The sequence below is a fragment of the Dama dama genome, chromosome 9 (genome assembly GCF_033118175.1).
Source record: "Dama dama isolate Ldn47 chromosome 9, ASM3311817v1, whole genome shotgun sequence".
Taxonomy (NCBI): Eukaryota; Metazoa; Chordata; class Mammalia; order Artiodactyla; family Cervidae; genus Dama; species Dama dama.
In genome coordinates, this window is record NC_083689.1 from 26,221,018 (window position 1) to 26,243,234 (window position 22,217).

Consider the following 22,217-nt stretch of genomic DNA (forward strand, 5'->3'; position numbering starts at 1 on the left):
CTTTTGCAGTTCATATAAATTTTAGGATTATTTGTTCTAGTTCTTTGAAGAATGTTGTGGTTATTTTAATTGGGGACTGCATTAAATCTGTAGATTATTTTGGGTAGTATGGACATTTTAACAATATTAGTTCTTCCAGTCCATGAGCACAAAACATCTTTCCATTTCTTTTTATTGTCTTCAGTTTCCTTTATCAGTGTGTTACGGTTTTGAATGTATAACCTCCTTGGTTAAGTTTATTCCTAGGTATTTTATTCTTTTCATGCAGTTTCAGATGTGATTGTTTATCCTGTTTTCTCTTTGTAGTAGTTCATTATCAGTATATAGAAAAGCAACAGGTTTCTATATGTTAATCTTGTATCTTGCAACTTTACTGAATTCATTTATTCTAATAGTTTTTTTGTGGAGTCTTTAGAGTTTTCTATATAAAGTATGATGCCATCTGCAGATAGTGACAGTTTTTCTTCTCTTCCAATTTAGCCTTATATATTTTTTTCTTGTCTGGTTGCTATGCCTAGGACTTCCAATACTATGTTAAATAGAAGGGCCAAGAGTGGGCATCATTTTTCCCAAGTTTCCAAGGTACTGAAGCAGAAGTGCTGAAGGTTAGGTCTGAGCTGGTTCCATTTTCTCTAAGCATGTGTCCTCATCCCTCCCAACTTTGGCATTTTCACCCCGGAGCATAGCAGTGCTGAGGCACAAGGGGCCAGAGTGGGCAGTCAGTGTGGGTCCAGGTGCATGCTGGGGCAGTCCCAGCACACTGGAGTTCCAGGCGGCTTCAGACCTTCTCTCCCCGCAAATGCCAGTAATGGTTGCCTTCACCCCATTCAGATGCATGCTGGGTCTGAACTGACTCTGTCTGTCACAATGACTTAATCTACTTGGAAGTGTCAGCCTTTGCCCTAGTGGGGAGCTGTGCTGTGGAGCAAGAGGGGCTGAAATTGCCCCCAGCATGGGCCAGGGTACACTCTGGGACCAATGTAGGAAGCCAGCTGGAGTCCCTGACATTTTCAGTTGCTTTTTCCATCTTGTTTTAAGAGCAAGCAAGCAAGCATATACGTGCTCTTCACTAGCGGAGTCTAGATTTCTCACAGCACCCCCTGCTAGTCCCACTGGTCTTCTAGCTAGCCATGTGGACTTTATCTTTCTGGTGTTGGACTCCAGGGCTAGGTTTTCCCAATTTGTGGTTCGGGTCTTGACCTGATTGCTTCTCTTCCCTTCTTACCTGACTTCATGTGGATCTTTCTTTACAGCCTTGGTTGTATGAGCCTTTCTGCCAGTCTCCAGTTTGTTTTCAGTGAGAATTGTTCCCCATGTAGATATATTTTTGATGTGTTCATTGAGGGAGGTGAGTTCAGACTCCTCCTAATCTGCCATTTTGATCTCCTTTCCCCATGGTTTTTTAAAAATTTAATTTATTTATTTTGCCTGCACTGGGTCTTTGTTGCTGCACTTGGGCTTTCTTTAGTTGCGGCATGTGGGGCCTACTCTCTAGTTGTGGTGCATGGGCTTCTCATTTTGGTAGCTTCTCTTGTTGCAGAGCACTAGCTCTAGGGTGCACAGGCTTCAGTAGTTGCAGCTCACAGGCTCTAAAGCGTGAGCTCAGTAGCTGTGACTCAGTAGTTGCTCCATGGCATGTGAAATCTTCCAGGGCCAGGGATTGAACCCTTCTGCCTTGTTTTGGCAGGCAGATTCTTAATCACTACACCGCCAGGGAAGTCCTGGAATTTTTTTAATACCCCTTCTTATATGGTTAATCTTTTCTATATTTTCCTGAACATGAGTATAGTTTTAATAAGTTTTTAAATGTCTTTTAAATTCTATTATGAATTCTATTATCTGATAATTACTGAGTTGATTTTGGTTGGTGGTTTTTTTTTTTTCCCCCTCATTATGGGTCATTTTCCCTGTTTCTTTGCATGCCTGATGATCTTTGATGGACTACCAGAGATTGTGAAGTTTACTTTCTTATGTGCTAGGTAATTTTTATTATAAATATTTTTCTGGGGCAGAGTTAAGTAATTTGGAAATTCTTTTGATCCTTTTGGGGCTGTTTTTTGAACTATGCTGAGTAGCACCAGAGTAGCATTTAGTGAGGCATTGATTTTGCCCTAATACTGAATCCAAAGGCTCCTGAGTATTCTACTAAATGTGGTCTGAATTATGAGATTTTTTCAGTCTCTCTGGTGGGAGTAACAACTTTTCTGGTCCCAGTGTGAGTTTTGTGTATTGTTCCCTCTAATCCAGGAAATTTCAACCTCAGAACTGTTGTTTTGGCCCAGAGAATTCTTTATTTTAAGGCTTTGTCTTGGGCATCACAGGATATTTAGCAGCATCTCTGGCTTATAGTCAGTGGATGCTAGGAGCACTTCCCCCTACCCCTTCAAAAATGATGACAGCCCCAAATGTCTCCAGAAATAACTCTGTCACCCAAGGAGCAAAATCAGTCTTGATTGAGGACCACTATGCTAATTCCTTAAGGTGATTCTTTCTCTGAATTCAGAAATTTCTTCCTGTACTTGAAATGGTTGGTACTCAAGCTAAGACTCAAGTGAAACCCTCTGTAAGTTGGCAGCATGTTCTTTTCTTGTGTGTAGTATGCACCTCCTCCCTCTTGCTCTGCAGACTTCAGCTGCGCTCTCCTCCCTGGTGGCCAGGTGATTCTCAAAATGTGCTTAGTCGCTTCAGTCATGTCTGACTCTTTGTGACCCCATGGATTGTAGCCTGCCAGGCCCCTCTCTCCATGGGTTTCTACAGGCAGGAATACTGGAGTGGGTTGCCCTGCCTTCCTCCAAGGCATCTTCCCAAACCCAGGTCTCCCACATCGCGGGCAGATTCTTTACCGCTCAGCCACTGGGAGCCCTCTTCTCAAGACACCACCAGGCATTTATTTCCCCTTTCTCAAGTGTCACTGTCTTTTTTCTTTTTTTTTTAAACTGATGTCTTTATCTCTTGAAAAATGTTGTTTGATTTATTATGACTTTTTGTTGTTTTAGGTGGAAGGTAAGTCCAGCCCCTCTTTTTCCATCTTGAATGAAAGCTTAAGTCTCAACAGTTTGTATTTCACTTTGGAGGGGATGTCTTGTAATGCTCTTGACCACTGCACCTCTAAAAACATTTAAGCTGCAGGTCTTTGAGCCCTCATAGAATTAATAGCTCACTTTCTGGAGTTGAGTGTGTTCTCCAAGACTCCACAATACCAGGTACCTCTTGCTTATTTTCTTGTTGGTTCTGTCCAGTCAGCAAAATATGTATGTAATATGTCAGGTGGTCTAGATGTTTTCAGGTATATTATGACAGAAACTTGAGAAAGTTAAAACAGCCCTTAGGCAAAACTGTAAATTAATGCAGTCCTACACAGTTGCTGTTTTTTGTACTTTTTACTTTAGTAACTGGAATGGAAAAGAATACATTCACCAAATCAACACCAGAAGCTTAGTTAAACAGTTCCTTCAACAGTATTATGTTTGGGACTTGCAGCTGTGCCCAGGGCTAAAATTTGGTTAAGTGTCTGGCAGTCTGTAGTCATTTTTCTGGCAGTCTGCTTTTTGCAGATTATGCATGGGAAGTACCATCACCCTGCATACTTAAAAATCTTTACTGGCGGCGTTAGTCTTTGCTTCTTTGCCCCTTTGGAAAAGCAATATTGTCTTTTACTTACTGTCTTATTCTGGGGAATGGGGCAATTTCAGAGGGCTTCCCAGGTGGTGCTAGTGGTAAAGAACTCACCTGAAACAGTGCAGGTAGACCTAAGAGACATAGGTCTGATCCCTGGTAGGGACGACCCCTGGACGAGGGCTCAGCAGTGCACTCCAGTATTCTTGCCTGGAGAATCCCACAGCCAGGGGAACCTGGTGGGCTACAGTCCATAGGGTCTCGCACAGAGTTGTAAATGACTGAAGCGACTTCTTAGCATGCATGCACACAGAGGTTTCTACTTGACCTTTTCCACCATGACAGCTTTTACCACATAGGATCCTTTGTGAGGGTTATTCTAACTGCCAGTTATATAAATTTAGTTATAAACTTTGGGAGTGGAGAGAGACTATTAGGGTGGGTCTGCAGGCTCAGTGAGAGCTCACTGTGAACCAGACTTTTGCCAGTACTCTGCTTATTATCCCAACTCAGAAAGTTTTGGCTGGGAGGTTATTTCTTTTGCCCCACAGAACCTTGGCTTTGATCATTCTCTTAGTTCCATTCAGCTGGTCTGGTCTCAGAAAGAATCATATATTTGGTACTTTGGTGCTGTTCCATTGGCCTTTTTCTCTCAGTGAGGCTATTTTGGGCTTACTCACAACGTTGGTGGTCTCAGGGTATTTGAATCTTAGAAGTTACACAACCTCATTTCTGCCACATTCTTTGGATCAGAACAAATTACAGGACCAAACCCAGATTCATAGGGAGGGTGCCTGGTTGTCAGTTTTGATGAGGGAGTGACAAAGTCTCATTGCAAAATAGCATATGGGATAAGATTTGTCATTGTAGCCCTCTTTGAAAGTACAGTTTATCATATCACTGCTCCATCTGCTGTCTTATAGAATTTTATAGACCTTACTTAGGTCTACAGACTAATTTATTAGTTTCTTCTTTTAATCTGTTCATCTCTCTTTTTAAAAAAAAAATACTTAAAAGTCTTTTTCACTCTTATTTTGGTAAGGATTTAGCAGAGATATGTGTGGTCATTGAATCCATCACGGTTAATTGGCAGTTGTAATCTTTGGAATCAGAGATTATTGCTTTTTTCCTTAGGACTTCTTGTTGTCTTACTTGGGAAAAAAGCTGTCGTGTCTTTTTCTTTGTCATCTGATAATTCTTGGATAGTTACATATCAGTAAGAGGGAAGGTGGTGTTTGGGAGCAGTCTGCCTTGGTATAAAGACATTACTCCTTGTAAGAAAATAAGGAGGCACATTTTTTGTAAGGAATTTAAGCTTCTTTGTAATCACTGTGCACTAGCATTCTTTGGTAAAATACTGTGTTCTGACAGGAATATTCCCTGCTTCCATACTTTTCTCTTGCTATGCCGTTGCTTTTAGCAGAGGTTATACTATACCTCTGTATTAACCTGGATTTATTAATATCTAATTATCTGAATGAGGGCTAGAGACACATTCCCCAGTTCTCTTAGAGAGGGAAAGAACATGACTGAGCGACTAACACTTCACTAATAACACTCTATCGTATGTGCATGCATAGTCGTGTCCAACTCTTTGTGACCCCCATGGACTGTAGCCCACCAGGCTCCTCTGTCCATGGGATTTTCCAGGCAAGAATACTGGAGTGGGTTGCCATTTCCTATTCTAGGGGATCCTCCTCACCTGGGATTGGACGCACATCTCTTCCTTTTGCTGCATTTCCTGCGTTGGCAGGCAGGTTCTTGACCACTGCTGCACCTGGTGAACCCCTTCAGTCTATTTGAAAGAGACTTTTTTTCTTTTTTAAGAAAGTCATATTTTAAAAGGAGTAAGGACAAGCAGAGTCATCTCCACAGAGGAGATCAATTAGGATGCTTAAAGATCTGATGGAACCTGCAAATACTGAGACTGTTATCTGGAGGTAAAAAAAAAAAAGACTTAAGATGATGGGATAACTTTTCAAATGTTTGAGGGTCACTAAAGAAGAAAGATTACGTATGTTTCGAAGTGAAGTAGACCTTGGTATGAAATAATGAATTTTTGATTTCTGGCATTGTTTGTCAGCCATGCTGAGGAGGGGTTCCTGTATGAGTTGAGGGAATTCTTCTCAACCTTTTCAGATCTGTTGTTCAGAGATTTTTGTGACTCTTCCATGGTAACAATTGTGTCATAAGTGGTTGTTGCTTACAGAATTGTGGAATATCACTATCTATATATATATATATATATATATATATATATATATAGTGATCTATATATAGTGATCTATATATAGATCACTATATATATATATATAGGACTTCCCTGGTGGCTCAGACGTTAAAGTGTCTACTTGTAATGTGGCAGACCTGGATTTGATCCCTGGGTTGGGAAGATCCCCTGGGGAAGGAAATGGAAGGAGATTGCAACCCACTCCAGTACTCTTGCCTGGAAAATTCCATGGATGGAGGAGCCTGGTAGGCTACAGTCCATGGGGTTGCAAAGAGTCAGACACGACTGAGCAACTTCACTTTTCTTTCTATTATTTTTTTTGATTAAATATTTATTGAGCAGCTAGGGAAATGCAAAGGTGATTAAAACATGGTCAGAAGTGAGGCAGTTGCACAAATAATAGAAAGCAAGATATAAGGTTCACTGAATCACAGCCATCAGAAGAGTTTTAGGAGATCAAGAAATTGCTTCCAGCTTGGAAGGGGGCATGGTTGGGTGGCCAATCAGGAAAGGGGATTGAGATTAAAATAGAAGACTTCAGTCTGGATTATTGCTGATACTCAGTTTAGACTATATTTGTCTTTCTTTTTCCTCTGTCCCCATCTTTGGGTTTAATTTACCAGTACTGCCCAGGATTGCTCAGTGTGTGTTTTCTGTGCTTGCTTGCATTTTTGCTTTAATGTCTTCTACAGAGCCAGGTCCTTTCAATGTCTTGGGAGGTTTTTTCTCTCTTTTTTTGAAGGATTCTTGATCTTTTAATCTTGGTGTTGACTGTTTTGCATCTTTTCCATTCTGGTTTAATTTTTGTGCATTTTTGGATGTAATATCTCATACAGATTTCTTTACTGTAGCTTTTTCTTCAGCTTCCTCATCAAAGTTGTCACCATCACCATCTTCATCATCGTCTTCATTAGCAGCAAACTTTACTTTTTTGTGGGGAACCTTACTACCACTTCCAGGGGCAGAATGCCTTCCAGATATACTTAGAGTTTCACATCCTCTTCCTCTTCATCTTCTGACTCTGCGTCTTCCTCCACAGCTACTAAGTGCTGTCCACTGACAGGCACAGCCCTGAACCACACTTCCACTGTGGGACCACAGGTGGTGGTATTTCAAAGCCCCCAAGGGAAACATTTGACTGTACAGACATTTTCAAAGTTGCCAGTGTTACTTTAATTGGACTGCCTTCATGATTCATCGCCTCTTCTTCAGCAATGTGCAATCATCCTTTGCACCAGCCCCTAAACTGATCATTCTTAAAGATAACTAACTGGTGCTCATTTTCATCATTATCCACCTTAAAGTGATAATCTTTGTCAACCTTTAGTTCACAACCAAAAAGATAGTTCTGGACCTCAAGGGGCTGGTGTCTGTGGTTTGGAGGCATGCACTTGGATGGATGGAAATAAACAACTAGTGTTGAGGAAAACAGCCTCACAGGCCAGAATCACACCAGGGAAAATATTTTTAGAAGTATAAGTTCCTAATCTAAAATCTTCTCTGTTTTACAGGACTTAAATACTATTTATTCTTATCTTCATGGAATGGAAATATTATCAAATCTCAGGGAACATCAGCTTCGGTAAGTATGATGCTGTGTTTAAGAGCATGTGCTAAGAGGTTTATTCAAATCAGTTCGGATAGATAGTTGCAGGGACCAAATCATTTAGGGGCTTTTTTATAGGCTATGCATAGCAACTGGCCCTTCTTATTCCAGTTTTTCTAAGCCATGGACCTTGAGCAAGTCTTAACATCTAAGCTATAGTTTAGTCTTCCTTAAAATAGGGATAAAAAGATTAACTTTGTTACAACATTTTGAGGATTAAATGAGAATATTTAAAGCAAAGTACAGTGCTCAGTCTGTGCTATCTAGAGAAAACAGAACTGTTTTCTTTTTGTACTTTGTATTGATATTTATTATATAAAATGCTTAAGATGGGCTTGGTATGATGTGGTATTATATTAAAGTGGAAGGAGCAAGACTCGTGATTGGTTATAAGCTTCTATGAACAGTACCCATGAACTTTGTGAACCTCATTTTTCTGTTCTATAAAATGAGTTCTCTCTCCTGCCACCTTGTATCATTGTGATTATGTTTGTAAAAGCACTTTTGAGTGCTGTAAGTACTAACTGTTGTAACTTTGTATAAATTTTTATTAAACCCCTTTACTTTCCTGTGGCCAGCTTAACTGTCACTTTTCTGGCTGTTCTTTAAGTTTCTGGCTATGGACCAAATTGCTAAAATATGATTGTTTGGGATTTATTATTTTCTGTTTTCTGTGTAACATTATTCAGATGTTAGTATATGTCAAACAAGTGTATCAAGAAGAAAGAAGAAAATTGAAAACTAGAGTGTTAGTAATAGAGTATTTTTAAATGTAAGCAAATTTGTGTTTATTAAACAGATTTGTATGTGTGTGATGTTTATATTTTTAAACTCTAGTGAAAAATTTAGTGGTAGATCTGATAACTTTCTGTTGTGGTAGCTGTTAACAATTATTAAAACAATTTAAGATAATTTAAAATTCTTTTACTTTTTAAAAAATATGTTAGATTGATGTCTGCAAGAGCACGCTATGAGAGATACAGTGGCAATCAAGTTCTTTTTTGGTAAGTATTTCCTGAATTAAGTTAATAATGTTTAAAGTTTGGGCTATTAGCAGGGAAATTCATTTGATTCTGAAAGTTTCTGTGGAAGAGATTGAAATACATTCCTGAACTGTGAAATATAACATACATAGAACTCCAGGAAGAAGTAAGTGCAATAAAGTTTAATAAACAAGATACATCTGTGTAACGACTATGCAGTGAATATATAGAACATACTAGCTTTTAAGAGGGCTCAGTCAGCCGTCTTGGAAAGATAGTCTAGCTCTGATGGCTGTCACCCTAGATTAGTTTTGTCTCTGAATTTCATATAAAAATTCATACAAAACCTTTTGGTCAGGCTTTATATACTTCACAGATGTCGATTCTTCCATGTTTTTGCATTCATTCTTTTTCAGTGCTTTATAGTGTACAATTATGTGAAAAAAATAGTTTATCTTTCCCACTACTAATAAATATTTGGGTTGTTTACAGTATTTTTCCTATCATAAATAGTTTCTATGAATATTTTATTCATGTCTTTTTGTACCCTTATTTACTCATTCCTTTGGGGAATATTCTTAGGAATAAGCATTGGAAATACATGTGCTCATATTTAGGAGACTCTAGAATAGAATCTAAAATATACATTTCATTTTGTTATCTCATTGTGATTTTATTTTTTGTTTTCCTGCTTGATGATGAGTGATTTTCCTATTTTTATAGTCTATTTGGATAGCTATTTTCTGAAATCTTGATTCATGTTTTTGACCATTTTTTAATTGGGCTATCTTGTTTTTATCAATTTGTATAAAATTTTTATGAATGCTCTAAGTCCTTTGTTGGGTGCATAAATTGTAAATATCTTCTCCCAGTGTGTGGCTTGCTTTTTTATTCTATTGATGGCATATTCTGAAGAAAAGAGATTCTAACTTTCTGTTTTTTCCCTTGTGATTAGTGCATCTCATGTCCTATTTAAAAAAACAAAATCTTTACCATCCTCAGATTATGAAGATAATTCTTCTCTGTTTCTCTTCCATAGTTTTTGGCAACAGGGACCTCTCTTTATTTTATGTATGCAGCTGATATGTTGTTGTTCAGTCGCTAAGTTGTATCCGACTCCTTGCATCCCCATGGACTGCAGCACGCTGGGCTTCTCTGTCCCCCACTATCTTCTGGAGTTTGTTCAAATTCATGTCCATTGACATGATCTATCTAATGCTATCTAACCATCTCATCTAATGCCACGCCCTTCTCCTTTTGCCTTTGGTCTTTCCCAGTATCTAGGTCTTTCCCAATGAGTTGGCTGTTCGCATCAGGTGGCCAAAGTATTGGAACTTTATCATAAGTCTATCCAGTGAATATTGAGGGTTGATCTCTTTTAGGATTGACTGGTTTGATCTCCTTGCAGTCCAAGGGACTCTCAGGAGTCTTCTCCAGCAGTACCAAGTCAAAAGCATCAATTCTTCAGCGCTCAGCCTTCTTTATGGTCCAGCTCTCACGTCCATATATGACTACTAGAAAAATCATCTTTGACTATATGGATCTTTTTCAGCAAAGGGATGTCTCTGCTTTTTAATATGCTGTCTAGCTTTGTCATGGCTTTCCTGACAAGGAGCAAGGGTCTTTTAATTTCATGGCTGTAGTCATGGTCTACAGTGATCTTGGAGCCCAAGAAAATAAAGTCTGTCACTGCTTTGTCTTTTCCTCTTCTGTTTGCCATGAAGTGATGGGACTGGATGCCATCATCTTAGTTTTTTGAATGTTGAGTTTTAAGGCAGCTTTTTCACTCCCTCTTTTCACCCTCAACAATAGGCTCTTTAGTTCCTTTTCACTTCTGACATTAGAGTGGTATCATCTGCATATCTGAGGTTGTTGATATGTCTCCTGGCTATCTTGATTCCAGCTTGTGACAGTCTTGATTCTAGTTTGTGATTCCTCCAGCCTGTCATTTCTAGTGATGTACTCTGCATATGAGTTAAATAAGCAGAGTGACAATATATGGCCTTCTCATACTCCTTTCCCAGTTTTGAACCAGTCCTTTGTTCCATGTCCAGTTCTAACTGTTGCTTCTTGACCTGCATACAGGTTTCTCAGGAGACAGGCAAGACAGTCTGGTACTCCCATCTCTTTAAGAATTTTCCACAATTTGTTGTGACCCACACAGTTAAAGCCTTTAGCATAGTCAGTGAAGTAGAAATAGATGTTTTTCTGGAATTCCATTGCTTTCTCTGTGGTCTAGCAAATGTTGACAGTTTCATTTCTGGTTCCTCTGCCTTTTCTGGTATTGACTACAGTGTTTCATTGCACATTGCATTCATCATTATTTCTAAGTATTTTCTGGGTTCATATGGATTTTTATAGCTTTATTTGTTCAGTTGTTGATTCATTAACTTATTAGTAAATGCTTATTTGTATTAATGCTTAGGCTGGTATAGAATGGTGGAAAGACTCGAGATTTGTCCTTATGAGTTTAACATGTAATGGAGGAGAAAAGGTTCATTAAAATAGCTACACATATATAAGAGCTATCAAGGAAAAGTATAGATTTATAGATAAATGGAACAGAATTGAGAGCCCACAAATAAATAGTCTCTGCCTTTTTTTAAAATGAACCTCTAGCTACGTAGCTAAGCTATATGCACACAATGTGGGTATAACACAACTGAGTATTAAAAAGGAACCACCAGTGAACAGTTTATTTTTGATGAAGGTACTAAAGCATTTCAGTTGGGAAAACATAGTTTTTTCAGTAAATGGTGCAGAGTATTTACATACAGAAAGTTAATCTGAGAAAGCACTTTAAACCCAGTAGAATAGCTCCAGTTGCAGGGGTTCAAAATGAGTAAAGGGGATCACCTGTATGGTAATGGGTGAAAAGTAAACTTATGATGGTGGGCATGCTATAGGATATACAGAAGTAGAAACACATATGACACATGGTGCTATAAACCAATGTTACTTTCATTAAAAACAAATTTTGAAAAATAGCTGTAGTCAAAAAAGGTAGACTAACAAGTGTTGATTAGGATTTGTTGACACCTGGGATTGTCACATATTTGTGGTGCGGATATAAATAGAGCCACTTTAGGAAATGGTTTGGCAGTTTCTTGAAGTTTTATGATGTAACCCAGTAATTCTGCTTTTATATATTTACCAAGGAAATATGAAAACGTGCATACAGAGACGGTACACAGATGTTCTTTCTTAGTAGCACTATCCATAGTCGCCTAAAACTGGAAATTATCCAGTGAAGGGGTATATAAAATGCTCTGCATCTGGTTAGTGGAATACTATTTGTCATTAAAAGGGAATAAAGTCGTGCTACATACTACAGCATGGGCAAACCTCAGACATATTATGCTAAGTGGAAGGTGTAAGTTAGAAGCATCACATATTACATGATTCTATTTACATGAACTGTCAAAAACAGAAATCTGCAGAGACAGAGCAGATTATTGTTTACCTGGGGCAGGGATAGACTGCAAACACGGCATGAAAGGTCTCTCTGTGGTGATGTTGGCACAGTCCTTTTTAACTTCATAAAAATCATTGAATCGTATACTTAAAATGATGAATTTATGGTTTGTAGATTATACCTCAGTTAAACTGTTTGAAAATTAATATTAAGAATTATCCAAATCTATATCTGACTAATCATAATGAATGTGTAAATTAAAGAGTTTAAATTCAGAGGTTATTGGAAGCAGAGAAAAGGATGCATATAGTTGACCTTAACTGGGAAGCAGCGTGATAGAAAAAGTGAAAATAAACCCCTGTGCTGAGTGCTACCAGCAGAGAGGAGGAAATGGGAAGAGAGAGGTCTGGAGAGAGGTAGGTGGAGGCCACCTTAGTAGTTTTTTTTCTTTATTTTAGGATCATTGTGAAGCCTTTGAAGGAGTAAAATCTGACAAGATTATGTATGGCACTCTTCACTAGGCTAGGTTATTCACTTGCAAAAAGAAAGGAGACAGGTGGACCCATGTTAGAAAGACTTCACTTTCCTTATATTTACTCATCAGATACATTGCCAAACTGTGCTCTAAGAGTTGGAGAAGGAAATGGCAACCCACTCCAGTGTTCTTGCCTGGAGAATCCCAGGGACGGGGGAGCCTGGTGGGCTGCTGTCTATGGGGTCGCACAGAGTCGGACACAGCTGAAGCGACTTAGCAGCAGCAGCAGCCCCTCTAAGAGTGGAGTTCTCTGCAAGGTCTGAATGTTTTCTGATTCATGAGCTGGCATGGCCCTCTTGGTGTTAGGAGTGAACATCAGGAGTTTTCTTGTATTTATAGTTGAATTTACTGACAACTCTGTGACTGTTTCAGTAAAGTGAGATAACAATTGGAGACTTGTGGTAGCATTTAATTGTAACTTTCTTCTGTGTTGATTTGGGGCAAATTTTTCTTTTATTGATTTTAATTCCTTTTTGATTGTATGAAAGTCATATTTCAAAAGAATTAGAAGGAATTTCCAAACAAAGAACTTTAAGTAGGAGATTTTCAGCCATTTGTATTTTCCCTCAGTTAAGACAGAGGGGAGGGATATTAAGAACTTTAAAATATCTTCTGGAAAGTTGATGGTAATTTTTCCTTCTCATGGTAAGCAGTAGGATTTATTTGGAAAGCTCACCCTGGCTGTTGTGTAGAATGGTTTGGATGCTTAGATTTCTGAACAATGGATGGTATTATTCACTGAGAACAGAGAACCCTAGGAAAAAATCAAGCTTGAGGGAAATGATAGGTAGATTTTGAACATGTTGAGGTTGAGTTGTGTGTCATATATGCAAGTTGACCTGTCAATAGCCAGATAGATATACAGTTCTCCAGCTCAGAGGGAATGTTTCTTTTATATAAAATTGGAATTGTCTACATATTGGAATTAATTGAAGTTATAGGTATGGTAAATTAAAAATATATGAGAGACAAAATGATTAGATTATAAACTTAACATCTAACGGTATTCCGGGTTTCCATTGGTGATTTTATTGAGCTAAAACTGATGATGGACTCAAGTCATCTGATATTTTTTATCCTTCAAAAACACATAAAATGAAAGAGTGGGTAGACATTTTATTTTTTTATGTCAGAATAGAATTTAAGTGAAAGAAGTAAATCATTATGACCTATATTATAGTTGAACATGAAGATGGAACATTGATAAATGTGAATTCCAAACAATACTGTCCTTAATATACATTAAACTTATCAGAGATAGAACTTTTTAATATGTACATCTAGTACAATATTTGAGTTGATCTTCATCAAATGTGGTGACCCAGTACACAAAAATGAGGAATGGGAAGTTACTGTTATGTTAATAATGAAGAACCAAAAAAAATGTATTTCTCAAACCCGTATCTTAGGATAGTTATTATGTAAGATGTGAACGCGGTCTATATGAAACCTTTGGCGACAAGTGAAATTTCCAAGGACTGTTAATTTTTAAAATACTTATAATAATACTTGCATTTTTTCATGTTTTGTATTTTGTATTGAATTCATAGATACATGTGAATATGTACACTTATTTACATATCTATTTATTCATTTAAACAGTTCAGAAACTATTGCCAGATGTTGGTATATCCTGCTTTCTGGATCTGTGCTTATGAAAGACTCCATGGTTTTGCCTCCTTGCAGGTATGTTTACATTTGCTGCTTACTGTATTTGATAGGCAAAGTTTACAACTGTTTTATTTCTTATGTTAAACTGTTTTATGTAGAATATGTATTTTCTCTTAGTAGATGATACATTTTATAAATGTCTTTGCTTTTTGATACTACGTGAAGTACTTGGCAGGAATCAACTGATATTTCATATTTCTGGGGTATGTTGTTGTTGTTCAGTGGCTTAGTCGTGTCTGACTCTTTGTGACCCCATGGACTGTAGCACGCCAGCTTCCCTGTCCTTCACCATCTCCCTCCCGGAGCTTGCTCACATTCATGTTCATTGAGTCAGTGATGCCATACAACCATCTCATCCCCTTCTCCTCCTGCCTTCAGTCTTTCCCAGCATTAGGGTCTTTTCCAACGAGTCGGCTCTTCACGTCAGGCAGCCAAAGTACTGGGGCTTCAGCCTGAGTCCTTCCAATGAATATTTTGGATTGATTCCTATCAGATTGACTGGTTTGATTTCCTTGCTATCCACGGGACTCTCAAGTCTTCTCCAACACCACAGTTCAAAAGCATCAATTCTTGAGCACTCAGCCTTCTTTATGGTCCAGCTCTCACATCCATACATGACTACTGGAAAAACCATAACTTTGACTAGATGGACCTTTGTTGGCAAAGTAATGTCTCTGCTTTCTAATATGCTGTCTAGGTTTGTCATAGCTCTTCTTCCAAAGAGCAAGCATCTTTTAATTTCATGGCTGCAGTCACCATCTGCAGTGATTTTGGAGCCCAAGAAAAGAAAGTCTGTTATTGTCTCCATTGTTTCCCCATCTATTTTGCATGAAGTGATGGGAACAGTTGCCATGAATTAGTTTTTTGAATGTTGAATTTTAAGCCAGCTCTTTCACTCTCCTCTTTCACCTGCATCTGGGGTGTAATCTTTAGTTCATCCTGTGACATACTATTGTACTCTTATTTGAGATTTCATATCATTTATCTGATGTTTCATGGATTCATTACTCTTAGTTATAGGGAGGCTAAGAAATTTTTTTTATGATTTCTTTATAGTTAAGAAATCAGCTTTTAGACTAACGGGAATTTGGCTAGTATCCTGATTCTGTCACTTACTAGATGTTTGACTCTGGACAAATTTTGGTTTTCCTGTGTAAATGCGTATAATAATAGTACCCACTTATGTGTGTTATGAGGTTATAGCAAGCTACTACTCATACTTCTCAATGGAAGTTTGTACAAGTGGATATTTTAGAGCTAGACTGCTTGAGTTCATCTCTTTGCTTTACTGTTTCTTGGGTTACTTAATCGTCTTGTGGCTCAGTTTCCTCACTTGTAAAATAGGAACAATAATAGGATGTATTTCATAAGCCAATTTTGGGAAATAAGTGAGTTTACATATATATAGCTCTTAGAACAGTGCCTGGCTTTTATAAGTAATTCTTAATTATCACCATCAGAATTATTACGTAAAAGAAGAGTTGTTGGCAAGATGATTAGATATAATGTTCTTAGAGAATGTGGTCTTGTTAGTTAAGATTTGGGGGCCTGAAATTATAATTTGGTGACATAAAAAACAACTTTTTGGTGACTTTTCCCCTAAATGTTTTTTCCAGTAATGTTGAAAAGAGACTTTTAGGCTTTTAAGGTAGGACTTCTAACTGCAGCTCAATTAATTTAGTTTTAAAAATATTTTAAGTATCAAGGTACATTCTATTTGATAGTATGGAACATCTCAGTTGGGAGGTGGGAGGCCATTTTTAAAGCTGTGTTTTTAGTCTTGAAACTTTATCATCAATATTTGGTTAAATGAAATATGTACTTCTTGGCTAGTAGTATAAAACATATTGTTGACTGTTTTTACAAATAAAATACATAATAATTCTTGCTTATTTAAGCCTTTTGGCTGTTGTTCCTTTCCCCTGTATTTCTGAAAGACACTTGAGTGCTTTGTAGTGAGTGAATTAGTTCCTGAAACAGAATAAGCTTGGTTGATGTGGATTACAGTTCTATTTTAGGATTATTAGTATTGTTCTTTTGAATATTTTATCACTCTTTTCTGCTGTTAATGAGTGGTTAAGAATTTGTTGTAATCACTTTATGAAGCCATTAATCAGCCACAATGATTCACTGTTAGTTTATAATCAAGACAATGAAGTTTGTTTTAAATGGATAGTATGAGGTTTTGTTTTTTGTTAGTGTTTTGTTTTTTTGTTTGTTTGTTTGTTTTGGCTGTACCACTTGGCCCATGGGATATTAGTTCCCCGACCAGGTATTGAGCTTGGGCCCATGGCAACGAAAGCACCGAATCCTAATCATGGGACCACCAGGGAACTCCCAATAATATGAGATTTTTAAAACAAAGTCGTGGTATGCTTTAATGTAACCATCATGAACTTCACAGCAAAGATGATTATAGAAGTGTATTTAATTGTCATTTAGAGAACAGTTCCTGGGTAGGAGATTTATGTTTTGTGTTTGAGAGGTTATTGGAGGGTGACTGTTAGGATTAAATGAGTCAATACAAATAAAATACCTAGATTAATATTTAGCATATCAGTTTAGTTGCTAAGTTGTGTCTGACTCTTTGCAACCCCATGGACTGCAGCATGCCAGGCTTCCCTGTCCATCATCAAATCCTGGAGCTTGCTCAAACTCATGTCCATTGAGTCTGTGATGCCATCTAACCATCTTGTTCTCTGTTGTCCCATTCTCCTCCTCCCTTCAATCTTTCCCGGCATCAGGGTCTTTTCTAAATGAGTCAGTTCTTCCCATCAGGTGGCCCAAGTACTAGGGCTTCAGCCTCAGTCCTTCCAATGAATATTCAGGACTGATTTCCTCTAGGATGGACTGGTTTGATCTCCTTGCAATCCAAGGGACTCTCAAGAGTCGTCTTCAATACCACAGTTCAAAAGCATCAATTTTTCGGCACTCCACTTTCTTTATGGTCCAGCTCTCACATCCATACATGACTACTGGAAAAACCATAACTTTGACTAGATGGACCTTTGTTGGCAAAGTAATGTCTCTGCTTTCTAATATGCTGTCTAGGTTTGTCATAGCTTTTCTTCCAAAGAGCAAGCATCTTTTAATTTCATGGCTGCAGTCACCATCTGCAGTGATTTTGGAGCCCAAGAAAATAAAGTCTGTCACTGTTTCCGCTGTTTCCCCTTCTGTTTGCCATGAAGTGATGGGACTGGATGCCATGATCTTAGTTTTTTGAATGTTGAATTTTAAGCCAGCTTTTTCACTCTCCTCTTTCACTTTCATCAAGAGGCTCTCTAGTTCCTCTTCACTTTGTACCATAAGGGTAGTGTCATCTGCATATATGAGGTTATTGATATTTCTCCTGGCAATCTTGATTCCAGCTTGTGCTTCATCCAGCCCAGGATTTCTCAGGATGTACTCTGCATATAAGTTAAACAAACAGGATGACAATATGCAGCCTTGGTGTTCTCCTTTTCCCAAGTTGGAACCAGTTTGTTCCATGTCCAATTCTAAGTGTTGCTTCTTGACCTGCATACAAATATCTCAGGAGGCAGGTAAGGTGATCTGGTATTCCCACCTCTTTAAGAATTTTCCACGGTTTGTTTTGATCCGCAGTCAAAGGCTTTGATGTAATAAGTAAAGCAGAAGTAGATGTTTTTCTGGAACTCTCTTGTTTTCTCTATGATCTGAGAGATGTTGGCAGTTTGACCTCTGGTTCCTCTGCCTTTTCTAAATCTAGCTTGAATATCTGGAAGTTCTCGGTTCACATACTGTTGAAGCCTGGCTTGGAGAATTTTGAGCATTACTAGTGTTTGAGATGAGTGTAATTGTGTGGTAGTTTGAACATTCTTTGGCATTGCCTTTCTTTGGGATTGGAATGAAAACTGACCTTTTCCAGTCCTGTGGCCCCTGCTGCGTTTTCCAAATTTGCTGGCATATCGAGTGCAGCACTTTCACAGCATCATCTTTGAGGATTTGAAATAGCTCAACTGGAATCCCATCACCTCCACTAGCTTTGTTCACAGTGATGCTTCCTAAGGCCCACTTGACTTTGCATTCTAGAATTTCTTGCTCTAGGTGAGTGATCACACCATCATGGTTATCTTGATCATTAAGATCCTTTTTGTATAGTTCTTCTGTGTATTCTTGCCACCTCTTCTTAATATCTTCTGCCACTGTTAGGTCCATACTGTTTGTCCTTTATTGTGCCCGTCTCTGCATGAAATGTTCCCTTGGTATGTCTAATTTTGTTGAAGAGATCTCTAGTCTTTCCCATTCTATTGTTTTCCTCTATTTCTTTGCCCTCATCGCTGAGGAAGGCTTTCTTATGTCTCCTTGCTATTCTTCGGAACTCTGCATTCAAATGGGTATAACTTTCCTTTTCTCCTTTGCCTTTCTCTTCTCTTCTTTTCTCAGCTATTTGTAAGGCCTCCTCAGACAACCATTTTACGTTTTTGCATTTCTTTTTCTCCTGTCGATGGTTGTTCAGCATCCAGTTGCGATTTTGAGGTTCTTGTAGGAGAAGATGAACACACGACCTTCTACTCTGCCATCTTATGATTTAGATGATTTAGAATATATTAAACATCAAATAATTTTTGGCTTCTTCTAATATTTTAATAGCATTGAGATGTCATCATTATGATAATCAATAGAATATAGCACTAATAGGAATAATAGTATTGTTTGTAAAAATATAGACTATTTCTTGAGATATTAAGGTATCTGTTACTCCTTTATCAGTGAATAGACAGAAACCACATGGCAATTTGAACAGGGACCCTTTAACAAATTATTAATTTACAAGAAATTAGGTCCTATGAAGGATAAAGGTGCTAAGGGAGAGTACCCAAGGAATAAACTTGAAAGGGGAGCCCTCTCCCCAAAGCTGAAATTCAGAACTTTTGTTGGTGAATATGTTACTTGTAGCCCAGTAGCTAATGGCAAAGTTCACTTGGTTGCTCTGGGCCAGAGCTGTCCATGGTTATTGGGTCAAGGCTGTCAGGGAGAGAAAGTCTGACTGGGAGTGGTACACAGTATAGTCCTCCCCAGCCCCCAGCCCACTCAGGGTACAGATGGGTCCTAAGACTGGATATAGGACCTCCCTTTGCCTTACACACATGTACCCTGCCACGTGGTAGGAAAGTATTCGCAGTTTACTTGTACTAGCCCTCTTTACTGACAAAGCTTTGATATTAACAGCCAGCCAAAGGAGAATCTTGATTAAATCCAGATCCTTTATTATAAAGTAAATTTGAAACTGAGAGCAAATACATGTGAACTTGAGAGGCAATAAATAAATTTTACAGTGCAGTGCTTTCCAACCTTTTTGGCACCAGGGACAGATTTTGTGCAAGGCAGTTTTTCCACAGACCAAAGTGGAGAAGGTGGTTTCAGGATGATTCAAGCATATTACATTTATTGTGCACTTTGTTTCTATTTTTACATCAGTTCCACCTGACATCATCAGGCATTAGCTGCCAGAGGTTGAGGACCCCTGGTAGAGTCCACTCCCTTGGTTACTCAATTTTCATATGAATGCTTCTGAACACATTTGAGCTTCTATCCAGTTCTCTTTTCATTTAACAAGATGCAGCTATCCTTCATATAAGTAAAGAAGTTCTTACCATCTGCCTGAAACAAGGGGATGCACAGTCCTAATCATCAGTACTCACTGTATTAGTTACACTTTTCATCACAGTGCCTCTGAATATTAACTCCAGACTACCTTGTAAAGTTCACTTCCAACAATTTATATATAAAATGGATATGGGGAAGAGAGGGAAGAAGAAAATGGTTAACATTTATTCAACTCCAGACCGTGTATACAACATATAGTCCTGTTTGTATCATTGGTCACAAATCTGTGCTTGATCTTGCTTCCTCTTTTTACCACCCATTCAGTACTTCTGCCTTCAACCAGAATTTCAGCTGTTCTGGGTTCTTTACCTGATGATGGGCACAAAACCTTCATTTCTTAAGGGTCCTTAATTATCCTATGTTTGGTTCTTCCCTGCCCACCCACCCACTCCCCCCAGGCCACCCGCCCCCGCCACTTGGGGTTGCTGTTAGTTTTCCATTAACTTTAATGGTGGACTTGAAAGCACTGCATTGAGTTCAAAAGAACCTCTTGGGCTTCAGATGTAGTTCTCCTGGCCTCCATTTTATGCAGAAAATGTTTCTCCTTGGTGATTGTAATCAATCACTCAGGCCAGTAGAATAAACTCTCTGCCTTTCAGTTCAATGGCCAGGTGGAAGTCATTAATTCAGTGGAACCATTGCTGTGTTTCCTGCTAGAAATAATCTAGCAGGTCTAAGACTCAAAACCAGCAGAGCTCAAAGTTTTAGGAAGAGGAAGTACAAATTCTGTGAATGAGTTATTAAGTAAAACAGTGAGACGAACCACTCTTACTTCCATGCCTTGAGGATTTAATCCATGTATTCTGCCTGTTGGGGCAGACAGAAATTATCGCTGTGCTTCTGCAAAATGAGTACCTTGGTTGAAAATGATGCTATCTATAGTGCTAAGGCCATACATGGCATTTTGTGAGCCTGTGGATAGTGCTTCTGGCAGAAGCATTGTGGATGGCAAAAGCCAATCATGTCCAGAATATGTGTCTGTTCCACTGAGGACAAATATATTCCTCCTCCATGATAGAAAAGGTCCAGTGTAAATAATCTGCATTCAGCCTTGAACAGTGTTGGGAAGTCCCTTGTTAACAGTAGTCTGGGTAGTACATCCACCCCATGGGTGAAACTTCAAATTGCAGTTTTGGGGGCTTCGACGTATAATCTCAGGCTGCAAGCTGATATTGTTATCAGTTTAAAAGCTAAACTGCTCCTCTGCTTTTACTTTAACCTTGTTACAATGCTGTTTGTTTAATCTTATGAGTCGCAGGATTTTGATATTCCCCAGGGATGTTGGCCAGACTTCCAGGGGCTTAAGAATTCCAAAACCCACTCCCTTTCTTATCTGAAGTGCCACCTGACTTGCTGTGCTTGTGGGCAGGCACAGAATGTGGACAGTGTCCAGGAAGGTCAGAAGCAGGTCGGAGGTCTGCTCTCCTGCTTCTGAACAAGATTTCCTCCATTTTAATTTCCTTAACTAATGGCCTCAGGGTTGTTTAGGCTGAAGAACATAGAAATAAGCAAAGTAACATGAGCAGTCTCCTTAATTCTGTAAGTCAAATAACAATTCCAGAGAGTCAGTAGAAATAAAGTGATCAGAGAAACAATGGGTTAAACAATGCAGAAAACAATTCTTGAGCAGTAGAGGATTTAGTCTCTACTAAAGAAAAAGTCCAACCATGAATGAGAAGTATGTTTTTTGTGCATCAGTTCCTACCTCCATTAACTTATTGATAGCAATAGTAGTAAGAACAGAATGTTCTATCAAGGTATGATTATGTATATCTGTGAAATTTTGTAACTTTGGTTCCTTGCAAAATCTTACATAGTGTTTCTAAGAGAAAGCTAATATTGGGAACAGAAAGAGTAGGGAATAACCTTTGAATCCATAATACTTGAATTCTCATGAGGGGAAAGTAGTAGGTGGTCCTCTTCCAATATAAATGATCAGCTTGTGTTAGGAATCTGGAAACGGGGGTTCCTAACTGATACGTAATAGAAGTTTCTACCTCATTGGTTACAGTACATGCAAATTAAGGGGCTATTTCAAAAACTGTAGGATTTAGGGAAGATAATCCATTCACAGTAGTTGATGGAGTTCTCCTATAATTAGGGTTCTCAAACGCAAGATGTTGATCCACATAGCAATCCCTTGCTAGCCTTGACATACTCTATCAGTAAGTGCGTATGACTATTAAAGTCCAGATAATTTCCAGTAAAATATGTCAACCAGTACTCTTCCCCAGATACAATGGATAACACATGAAATTAGTGTGATCTAGTGGACATAAGTTTTGTCCATAAAATGTCAAAGTTGAGAAAGGACAGCCTTGCTTGCAGGGCCGGCGAAGTTACCTTGAGTTGAGGTCTGGTTCGTGTTTCTCCACTGTAGGTTCCTCGGTGACTTTCTTTATGTTCTCTTAGCACAGTGGCCAGGAGTTGAGACGTGGATGATGCTCCATGTTACAGTCGGACTTCCAAGAATATCTGTTCACGAGAATAGTAGTGGGTTAATGGCATGTGGATAGCGTATTTAAAAGCAGAGA

The 22,217-nt window shown here is 38.5% G+C and overlaps 1 protein-coding gene and 1 pseudogene across 4 annotated transcripts in view; one reads left to right on the forward strand and one right to left on the reverse strand.

The window, feature by feature from the left end:
* Positions 1-22,217, forward strand: part of RAPGEF6 (Rap guanine nucleotide exchange factor 6) — a 235,071-nt gene that overhangs the window by 25,621 nt on the left and 187,233 nt on the right. For all 4 annotated transcript variants that reach the window (XM_061150833.1, XM_061150834.1, XM_061150831.1 and 1 more), the window contains exons 2-4: positions 7,357-7,427; positions 8,399-8,455; positions 13,987-14,070. In XM_061150833.1, coding sequence (XP_061006816.1) covers positions 7,357-7,427; positions 8,399-8,455; positions 13,987-14,070 — 212 coding nt within the window. The remainder of the gene's footprint in view (positions 1-7,356; positions 7,428-8,398; positions 8,456-13,986; positions 14,071-22,217) is intronic.
* On the reverse strand, positions 6,132-7,330 carry LOC133062180 (nucleophosmin-like; annotated as a pseudogene).